This window comes from Benincasa hispida, chromosome 8 (assembly GCF_009727055.1).
Source record: "Benincasa hispida cultivar B227 chromosome 8, ASM972705v1, whole genome shotgun sequence".
NCBI lineage: Eukaryota > Viridiplantae > Streptophyta > Magnoliopsida > Cucurbitales > Cucurbitaceae > Benincasa > Benincasa hispida.
The window spans coordinates 52,275,110-52,286,420 of NC_052356.1; the positions used below are offsets into that span (position 1 = coordinate 52,275,110).

At 34.0% G+C, this 11,311-nt stretch overlaps 1 protein-coding gene across 2 annotated transcripts; it reads left to right on the top strand.

The window, feature by feature from the left end:
- The first annotated feature begins 1,862 nt into the window (after positions 1–1,862).
- Positions 1,863–9,872, top strand: LOC120082594. 2 transcript variants are annotated; one of them, XM_039037839.1, is made up of 7 exons: positions 1,864–2,537; positions 4,092–4,571; positions 4,681–4,762; positions 5,042–5,145; positions 5,247–5,686; positions 6,239–6,840; positions 9,540–9,872. In XM_039037839.1, exons 1-7 carry the CDS (start codon positions 2,027–2,029, stop codon positions 9,565–9,567), a joined length of 2,247 nt encoding a protein of 748 aa, XP_038893767.1. In that variant the 5' UTR covers positions 1,864–2,026; the 3' UTR covers positions 9,568–9,872. The 2 variants fall into 2 exon arrangements, with proteins under 2 accessions (XP_038893766.1, XP_038893767.1); XM_039037838.1 differs by lacking the exon at positions 9,540–9,872 and having other exon boundaries at positions 1,863–2,537; positions 6,239–7,443.
- Positions 9,873–11,311: the final 1,439 nt, after the last annotated feature.

Here is an 11,311-nt window from a genome sequence, read left to right on the forward strand (position 1 = left end):
TCAGTTATGTAACATGTCAAGACCATTTAGATTGATTTGAGAAAAAATTGTTTTTGTAAAAAATTCATTTTTATTTGAACACTTTTATTTCCAACAGATTAAAACACATTTGAAAAACTATTTTGAGTGGTTGTCAAATACAATAATATCTTCCCAAATGACTTATTTTTAAAATTAAACATTTGAAAATATATTTCATACCTTCCCAAACTCGTAGTTTTACCAAACTCACTTAAAAACTCGTAGTTATAGATCACTCACTTTTAGAAGTGTTAAATAATTTAAACAAAAATTCTGAGTGTAATTGGGTGAAGAGAGAATAGGAACATGTTTTAATTTTGGTTTTTGTTTTCAGCTATTGTGAAGAGTAAAATAAGGTTTTAAAGTTAGGAGTACAGAAAGTGGGTGGCTTCATTGAAAGACCAAAATCTGCAGGAATTGAATATTTTAAAGTGAAGAGGACAGGCTGGTCGTTGAGTAGGTTAATTCAGTCATTGAGAGACGAGAAAAAACTAGATAACAAGGTTGGTAGCTTTCAAGACCAAACGTAATTATCACACATTTTTCATCTTCAACTTCATTTATCAATTTTCATTTTCTACTTTTTTTCTTATCGTCTGTTCTAGTTGCTCAATCACCATTTGTCGTTGCTAGATTTTTCTTTTTCATGTTTTCACTCTCTTCTTAAATCTACTTTAATCTAACTTAAAATAATTATTATAACAATTCATTCAGCATTATCATATATATATATATATATATAAAATATATCTTTGTTTTTTAGAAATTGGCACATCATTGTATCATATCGTATTGATATCTTATATCTGTATCGGTGTTGTGTTTTTTAAACAAATCATATTGCACTAATAATTATTTCAATGACCATAATCGTTTAGAACAAGTTTCTTTTGTTCAATATATCTCTATCCTAGTAGTTTTCTTTGTTAGTATGTTGTGTAAGTTTTTAGTTTGATTTCACTGTTAGTTTTTCCTCCCCAAAAAAATTATTCAAACTGTTTGTATGTTTTTTTTTTTTTTTTTTTCTGGGTTAATGATCTGAATTTTGTTCAAAGGGTTTCAAAGGAAGGAAGGGGAAAAAAAAATAAAATAAAAAACATCATTGACTTCGAAGTCTTCTTATGTTTCTTCTCGAGATTCGTTAAAGCTTCTTTTTATGTTGGATTATTTTGATCTTTTACTAGGTTATTCACGATAGAATTTTTTGGTTACCTCATAGCATTTAAAAAACACCTCGTAAAAATTGAAACTAATGTTAGAAATGCAATCAAGTCATGATGGAAAGATAATTATGAATATATAAGTGGAGATAATTATCTTTATTTTATACGAAATTTTTTAGAGTAAAAACAAAAAATAGAAAAAGAATAATATCATATTATTATAGAGATAATATCATATTATTGTAGAGATATGTAAAAAGTCCATCTCTTACATTACCATCTTAAAAATCTACGGTTCAACATAGTAGTTAAACTAAACAAAATATAATTAATTAAATTACAAATGTGAACATAAAATGAATCAAAAGTTAAATAAATTGTTAAACTTTATCCAAACAGCTCATATGCAATATTTTGAGTGAATTAAATATCCTATATTTACAGCTCATACGCATTAGATTCCTCATTTTTTATGATTCTTCTTCATTTGGATGTGTGAATTAATATTTAAGTCCGTCATTAAATATAAATGTGAGCCAACTAGTCCATATAAATATAGATATTTGTTTATGTCCCACGTTGTCTAACATTTGTTCTAAAACAATACTCCATATATATTACCAAAAAATATAGGTGCAGCACCCATCTTTTAGGGAATACCCTTTGTTGCATTCAATAAAAAGTCAATTTTTTTTTTTTTAAAAAAATAATTAAAGAATAGATATTTTTTTAGGAGACTACACCTAAGCATTATTCTATATATTATTCAAAACCATTTAAAGGGTTGAATTTGTTGGGCGTCAAATTTCCAATCTAAAGCTGCTTGGAAAATCTGAAGAAAGATGAAGGCCAATATGGGAAGCTCAATAAAAGCTCTTTTCGAAGAAGACGATGATATTTCTTCTCATTCACATACCACTCATAACTTTGATCCAAATGGAGGACAAGAACCAACCACTCCTCTACCAGCTCAAGGACCTCTTGTTAGCGACGAATTGGGATCGTCCCATTACAGATCTGTTGATGCTAACTGCACTAGATCAACACCGGACAATAAAGCTCCGCAGGTGCCTGATGCGGTTGTCGTTGATGTAAGAGATGAAGAAGAAGAGGAAGAGGAAGAGGAAGAGGAAGAGGAAGAGGAAGAGGAAGAGGAAGGGGAAGAGGAAGAAGAAGAGGAAGAGGAAGATATCAACAGAGATTCCACGTCCAAGCCTTCCACGGAAGGCGATACCGCATCTTCAACACAAGAGAGCTCAGGCGATAGTGTAGATCCAAGCAATAACAATGGAGTAGAACCAGAATCCAATCCAAATCCGTCGGCCAACATTGAGCCTTTCGTTCTACGCAACGGTATGTTCATCCATTCCAAACACATATTCCTTCATAATTCTCTTTTTTTTCCTCTTTACATTCTTAAATTTAGATCCCCTGTCCCTCAGATTATCATCGCATACTCATCTATTGTTAAGAAAATTTCTAGTTCTCTATAGTCTATATTTCCATTCATTTAAACACTATAAAAAAACAGTGCAGTGTAATCATTAATCTCCACAATCCCTTTCTATCAAAAGACTTTTTTTTAAATTGACACGTGGCAAATTTTAATTAGGTGTTGATAGGTGGGGCTAACCTAAAGTATTTTCTGTAGAAAAAAAAAAAAAGAAAAGATTTTTGTTACAAAATAGTGCTACTTTACTTCGTATACTTGTTAAATAAAGGGAACGTGGGTGGTTGAGAGAGAAAAGAGAAAAAAAGATAAAGAATAATTTTTAATTCTTTCAAAATTAAAATAATAATAGTTATTTTATATACTTTTCCATATCACCAACTTAATAATTTTATTTTTTAAATATTAAAAGACTATCCATTGATGTTTTTTTAATCAAATATTTAACTTTGAAATCTATAATATAAGCACTATATCAATTGAACTATTCCCATTTGATATTACTTAAAAATTTAAAAATTTTAATATTAATATATTGATTCCATGCCATTCTGTAAATAATATAAAAATGATTAGTTAACTCTATATAATAAAAAAAATAACACAAGAGTAAAAAATAGATTAGCTCAACTATCATGCTATGTGTTGAGGATCAAGAGGTTGATGGCTCAAATCTCTCTAATCCCATTCGTAAAATGAGAATTACCAAAATTGTTAATGGGTACGACCACAAAACAAGATTATTTTAAACTTCAAATGCTAAAATGTGTTGAGTTTGAAAAACTTTTCATGGTTGTGTCTAAAGGACCTTAGGAATTCAAGTACAGTATGATCAAATCCAAATTTAAAGGACCAAAATTTTCTCAAATATTGATATGTCAAAAGTTAATGATTTATGGTCGTATTTTTTAAAGTTAATATTATATCGATTATAAATAAGTTAATGATTTATGATCGGTTCAATTATAAGTGAGATTAAAACGATTTAAATCTTTTGATTTCTTTCTCAAGGAGATATAGTAACTGTGTTGGAGAGCTGAAATATAATCAAGATTATTGTTGGGATGTGTGAGAAACGAAAGGGCAAAATGAAAATAGGATCATAAGCCGTGAAAATGGTGGGAAAAAGTGTTTGGTTGAAAACAATGGAAATAGAATGAGTTTGTATTACAAATCACGACTCTAAACGCTGAATCTAAATATGGGTTTTGAATTATATTACATTACAAAATTATTCCATTATAGGGTATAAAAAAAACTTATCAACTATATTTAGATTGAGGATTAGTATTTTAACTATATAGTTAGTATCAATTGGATATTAATACTAGTTTGACTGAAATTAGTGTAGAAAGTTGTGAGGTATATGTGTTTTTGAATCCTCAACATCAATTGACTACTGTACAAAAAAGAAAGGTTTATTTTATTAGGGATACATTGTTTGTTTGTATGTGCAGCAAGAAGGAAATATGAATACGTTCCACTAAAGATTGTGTTATATCAAGCTGCTTTAAAGGGTGATTGGAAGACAGCCAAAACTATATTTCTGGCAGATCGATCATCTATCACTACGAGGATAACTGATGCAGAGGATACTCCTCTTCATATTGCTGCTGCTGCAAAACATATTTCATTCGTTGAAAAGTTGGTTAAACTTTCATCTTCATCTGACTTAGCTATCAAAAATGAAAATGGAGATACTGCCCTTGCTTTTGCTGCTGCATCAGGAGTTGTCAAAATCGCTGAAGTAATGGTTAACAAGAATCCTGATCTTCCAAACCTTTATAATGATTATAAACCATTCCCAGTTTTAATGGCTGTAGCTTACAAACGCAAAGACATGGCTTCCTTCCTCTTCTCCAAGACTAAATTTGAAGATCTAAATAAGTATGAACAAATTGAACTTCTCATTGCTACAGTCTCCAGTGATTATTATGGTATTAATTGCTTGCTTCCAAATCCTTATTAAGATATATCACATCTACTTTAATTTAGTTTAAAATGTTCTTAATTAACATTTCTTTTTCCTTTCTCTCTTTATTGTAGATATAGCGTTAGATATTCTGGCGAAGAAACCTGAATTAGCAAAGGCACGGATGGGCTTGAAAAAACCTGAGGGAGGTTGGAGGTAATTTGGAAGACAAATTTTAGAAAGAGGCTACTTGTGCTATTAACCATTTCTATTTCTATTTTTCTTTTTTCTTTTTTTTTTTTGTTGGTTAAGACATTCGTTCTATTTATACTAGTTGGTCTCTCTAAATCTATGGTTAAGATGTTACCGACACATTCACGATCTAATGACTACAAATGTCTATCTAGAACTATTGTTTACAATTATAGAAATTTGACTTTTATTTGGTCTAGGTCGTAATATTTCTAATCCAAAATCAAGTTTATATTTCTATAGGAGTGATGAAAATGGTGACACAGCCCTGCACGTACTAGCTAGAAAGGCATCTGCAATTGGTAGCAGCAGCGAGCTTTGCTTTTGGAAAAGATATATGAATTCTCGTAATACACATCAAACTTTGCTTTCTGATTTAGATACAATATAATGTATATGTTTTGAAGCATTATATGATATAATCTTTGAGTGCTTTAATTTCTGCTAGGCTTAGGGTTTTACAAAACAGCTCTAATGAAGACATTAGCCCATCGAACTGTTGAAAATATATGGAATACTGTTGTCCGAGATCTTTCAAAACTTGACCTATACAAGTTCATAAAAACACCTTCAAGGTTATTGCACGATGCAGCAAGAGTTGGAAATGCTGAGTTCTTGATAATACTCATTAGCTCCTATCCTGATTTGCTATGGAAAGTTGACGAGGACGACAAAAGCATATTTCATATCGCAGTTGAAAATCGACAAGAAAGTGTGTTTAGTCTTATATATGAAATAGGAGGGCTGAGGGATTTTCTTGCCAATTATCATGATAAAGATAAAAACTCCAACATGCTACACTTGGCTGGAAAGCTGGCATCTCCATATCACTTGAGCAGAGTTTCAGGGGCAGCTCTACAAATGCAAAGAGAGCTTTTGTGGTTCACGGTACGTAGTTTGATGCGTATATTTAAATTTTAGAGCAATCCTTGGATACTTCTTACACTACATGCATCCGTTTTTCTTTTACATCCCATTCGAGAAAAAACTCAAAATATTAAAAAGTAAGAAGAAAAAAAAGATTTATTACTTGATAAACTATGATTGGATGACTGAATATGCTGAAAAGATAGGTGTACCTAAAAATGCACACAATATTTTTTAAATTTTTTAGCAATATATACTTAAATGCATTCTAAACTACATTTATTCCTTTGTAGAAAACTCCAACCACACAAGAGAAAGGATTAAAAACTATTTAAAAATGAAAAGAATAAAAAGGTTTCAATGTGGTGAACTATGGTTGGACAACTGGATGTTATATATCTTTCTGCGATCTGTCCAATCATCCGTCGATAGTTTGTCACGTGGTCTTCTTTTTGTTTTTTTTGTTAAAATGGATTGAGAAAAGATGAATGTAACAAGGATGCAATTGCTTTTTCTTTAATCTCTAATACCATTATTATGCAAGAATTGAAATGTTGTATTGTGAACTTGAAGGAAGTGGAGAAAATTGTCGTGTCCTCCCATCTTCAAATGAGAAGTCCAATTTCAAAGCTTCCCCAAGTGGAGATAGTAAAAAATCCGATTGATAGCCTAACACCTCGTGAACTCTTTACAAAAGCATACAAACAAGTACTAAAAGATGGTGATGAGTGGATGAGATGTGATCCAGGTGCTAAAATTGTAGTTTCTTCCCATCTTCAAATGAGACGTGATCCAATTCCAGAGCTTTCCACAATGGAGATAATAAGAGACCCAGTTGAAAGCCTAACACCTCGTGAACGCTTCACAAAAGAGCACAAACATCTACTAAAAGCCGGTGAGGAGTGGATGAAAAACACGTCGAACTCATGTATGTTGGTGGCAACTCTAATTGCCACGGTGGTTTTCGCGGCGGCGTTCACCGTTCCAGGAGGCAATGATGATAAGGATGGCATTCCTATCTTCCGACAGAGTCAGACATTTACAGTGTTCGTAATATCAGATGTTGCGGCTTTGGTATTTTCTACAACTTCTATACTCACATTTTTGTCGATTTTAACGTCTCGCTATGCAGAAGAAGATTTCATGATGTCGTTGCCAACCAAATTATTGTTCGGGTTAGTCACATTGTTTCTTTCTATATCATGCATGTTGGCGGCTTTCTGCACGACTTTCTATATTGCATATGATAAAGCAAAGAATAAGATTCCATTGGCCATTGCAATCGTTTCAATTCTTCCAGTTGGTTGTTTTTGTTTGTTTCACTCTAAACTCGTTGTGGATATATTACGTTCAGCTTATTGGTCTCAATTTTCCTTGAGGAAACACAAGAAAAGACTATTTTAGTTAATTATATTGCACCAATTGTAAACCCAGTTTTGCTTCTTTAGCAATTAAACATTTGTGGTATTTGTTAATGTTGCAAAATTTTGATGGAGAAAGTTCGAAATGAAATAGAAATGAAGGGGAAAAAAATTAGATATGATGTGTGTGAAGAGAAATTGATTGGTTGGAAAAGTGGAAAAAGAATATAGGACAAAGAGCTTTTTTCTTTCCTTTTCTTTTTTGGAAACTGTATTTGGTGGCAAATTAAGATTAGTGTATGAACATGACTCCAAACTTTCAAATTTTGCAAGTATGACAAATCTTTCACTCTCTTAAATCACGTTAGAACTATAGAAGATATTTTGTACTCATGATTTCTCTTATCGAAAATTGCCTTAATGAGATTTTGTTAAATTGTATGGTTATTTGGTTACGATACAATTTTGTAATCTGTTGGGTTGGTCATTTTATATATATATTACCTTGTACTCCACATTTGATATGCAGTAGACAAATACAGAAATACATAAACTTTTACATGGTATCAAAACCTCTATCAACATATCATTAACCTCCACCAACATACTAGGTTATGATTTTCCATTTTTGTACGTACCGTCACTCCCGACACCGTTTGTCTCCATCCAATCATGTCGTTCGCTCGTGGTGACTCCCATTCATTTCGTCATTCCATTTTGGATTATTCATTCTCGTCCGTCTACATTCGTTCGTTCGTTCTCGTTCGTCAGATCCGACTTGTATGTTGTTGTTCGTGTCCAGGTTCGACTTGTTTACAGATACGTCGATGTTCGTTTCCCGTCCGATCAGAGTGTTCGCCAGATCCGTTCACGTTTATTCCGTCAAATCCGACTTTGACTTGTTCCCATCCCTGTTCGCTCTCATTTTATTTTCTAGATCCGACTTGCTCCAGTAAGATTCGTTTGATTGACGAACAAATTTCGTTCACCCGTGCTGTTGTGGTCAGATCCAACTCTGTTCGTGCCATGCGACTGATGAATAGACTCCGTTCGTGCCTAGATCCGACTCATCGTTTTCGTCCGTGCTCAGATTTGCCTCGGTCCATCTTCATCAGTCCAAATCCAAGCCGAATCTCCAGTCCAGCTGAGCGAGCCAAGTCAAGCCGAGCCAATTAGAGCGAGCCAAGTCGAGCTAACCAGAATGAGCTAAGCCGAGTCGAGTTAGCCGAGTCAAATTGGATTGATCAATTGAGTAAACCTATGTCGTTGTCTGTTTCTGATTTATTTTCCATCATGATGGAAAAAGTTGACATCTTTCGTCCTATCAACACTATATTTGATGGCACCAACTACATTACTCGGGCTTATAAAATGAAGAGCTTCTTAATTGGTCGCAAGTTATGGTGAATTGTTATCGGTGATGTCGCTCAACCTGTCAAAGGTGCTACTGAAGAGGACAGTAAGTTTGTGGAAAAACTGGAATATTAGGGTAGCAAAATTCATCAAATAATCACCTGGTTGGGTAACACTTTCAATCCATCTATAACACCCAATTGATGCATTCGATACTATTAAAGAACTTTGGGATTTTCTGTCTATGTGATTCCAAGCTATCGATCTTGCTCACTCCTATCAACTTCACACTACTCTGGTCAGCACCAGTCAAGAGGTCGGACAATCTGTAGATAAGTACCTTGCCATTCTTCAGCCCATTTGGACTCAGTTAGACAAGGCTAAAATTAGTCTGGATCATCTGCAGCTCATTAAGGTTCTCATGGGACTCTATCCTGGATATGAGTCTGTTCGTGCCGCCTTGTTACATCGCAGTCCTCTATTATCCCTTGATGATGCGATTTAGGAAATTCTTTTTTAGGAGAAACGACTTGGACTAGTCTTCTCTCTGTCAGCTACTCTCGCAACCACTCATTCACGTTTTCCAACTGAGTCACTTTTCTGCAAAAAATGTAAATAGCATGATCACAAGTTTTCTAATTGTCCTACCATTAAGTGTAGGTATTGCCACAAGCGTGGTCATATTTTGGACAACTGTCCTACTCGGCCACCTCGGCACTCAGGTTACACCACTAAGTCTAAGAGTACTTCTAAACACAGTTCTTCATCTATTGCTGCTATCGCCACTTCTTCCAATGTGACACCTTCCAACCCTTTTAGTCTCCAAATTAGTGACCTTCAGGATTTTCTCAAACAAGTGTTATCTTCCAATTCTCCTACTCTTGTTGTCATACCAGGTACATAATGGCTCATTGATTCTTGTTGTAATCACATGACCCCAAATATAGCCTTGTTGTCTTCTTCTACACCTGTAAAATCTCTTCCTCATATACATTTCGTTGATGGTAACCACGACTATTTCACACCTATGGATTGTTAACACACAAACCATTAACCTTTCCGATACTTATCATGTCCCTAATCTATCATTTAATTTTGCCTCTGCTGGAAAACTTTGTGACATAGGACTAACTATTCCGTTTTCTCCTCATGGCTGTTAGGTTAAGGATTCGCGGACAGATCAGATGATTGGTATGGGTCGCAAGGTAGGAAGATTATTTGAACTCATGTCTTTTCAGCCACCTGTTCAACCACCCATTTATGTTGTTGTCATTGATACCGATACACATTGGTGGCATCTTCGTCTTGGTCATGCATCATCTAACAAAATTCATAGTTTAATTTTGGTTGTTATCTTGAATAATGTTTCACAATTTCGTTTGTTTGATTGTACATTGCAAACTTGCAAAATAGCACACTCTATCTTTTTCTACCTCAACATCATTTTCTGATACACCATTTGATCATATTCATTCTGATATTTGGGGCCCTGCTCCTACTCCTACAGTGAGTGATTATCGATATTTTGTGTTATTTATTGATGACTATTCGTGATTTACTTGGATATATTTTCTTAAGAGTCATTCTTCCTTACCCAAAGCTTACATTGAATTTTCCAAAATGATTAAAACTCAGTTTTCTCAAACCATCAAAATTCTTCGAACGGATAATGTAATGGAGTATAAGGAATCTCACCTACTAGCTTTTCTCGCCTCACAGAACACTCTTATCCAATGTTCATGTCCTTATACCTCCTAGCAAAATGGTAGAGATTAACGAAAGCATCATCATATTCTTGATTCTATTAGTGCTTAGCTTCTCTCTGAGAAGTTTTGGGGTGAGACTGCCCTTACGTCTGTTTATGTTATCAACCGTCTTCCCTTTGTTGATCTCCACCACTTATCTTCTTTTGAGCAGTTGTATGGTACATCTCTCTCTTATTCCCATCTTAAAATTTTCGGCTGTGCATGCTTTATTCTATTACATCCTCACGAACATATCGAACTTCAACCTCGGGCTCGTTTATGTTGTTTTCTTGATTATGGTGAAGGAAATCGAACTCGAGATTTCCATGAGTAGCGGAAATAAGATCATTCCAAATTACAATTATGAATGAACATTACATTTACAATCGTACAGAAACATGCGGTTATACAATCAATATAGAAATTACAGCATGAACAAAACAAATGAACAAGGAGAAAATTACAAACATTTGTAGACTCGTATCCACGCTCCTTGCTCACGAGCACTCGAATAACTCGACCGCAACACTGCACAAACACTTCGCACTCGTCCTCAATGATCGCCTCGATCACGAACTCCAACAGCACACTAATGGCCTCCACAGAACCTCGACGGTGTCGAGTTGAGTATGACACCACCAAGAAGGTTACCTTGGTATTCTCAGTGTGAGAATCTAGAGGGTAGGCTCTGTTCGGACTTGGTATGAGACAGATGAAAGAGGAAACACCGATTGTGTACACGATTGGCGGTGGAAGATGCAGAGACCTATCGTATAGTTCGATGCCCAATCGTTTAACTAAAGCTAAGTGATCTTTAGCAAAAGCTATGCAATCGTTTAGCTCATCGTTTAGCTTAGTGTCTGTCGCCTACAAAATACTACACGATCGTTTACTAAAACACGTTGTCGCTTAGTAGATCCGTATTTACTTGACAAGCACTGTGAGTTTCTTTTTTCCGAGAGGAAACATAAAAAAAAAAAAAAATCAATGTTTGTAAAAGCTTTTAAACACACTAAAATTAGGAAAACAATTTTCATTTTAACTTACGGTTACCATGAAATCACCAATAACCACCTACTCAATTGGTTATTAAAGAAAAATAATTAATTATCCAATAATTAATATTATTATAAATATAAATGATAACCAACTTATCATACTATATTTATAACCTATATTTTTAATAT

What these genes read in the sequence shown, in the direction of transcription:
- LOC120082594 (XM_039037838.1), top strand. Translation starts at nt 2,027, where the DNA reads ATGAAGGCCAATATGGGAAGCTCAATAAAAGCTCTTTTCGAAGAAGAC. An exon ending in GCCTTTCGTTCTACGCAACG is followed by an intron (nt 2,538 to 4,091) that starts GTATGTTCATCC and finishes TTGTATGTGCAG; the next exon opens with CAAGAAGGAAATATGAATAC. An exon ending in GAAAAGATATATGAATTCTC is followed by an intron (nt 5,146 to 5,246) that starts GTAATACACATC and finishes AATTTCTGCTAG; the next exon opens with GCTTAGGGTTTTACAAAACA.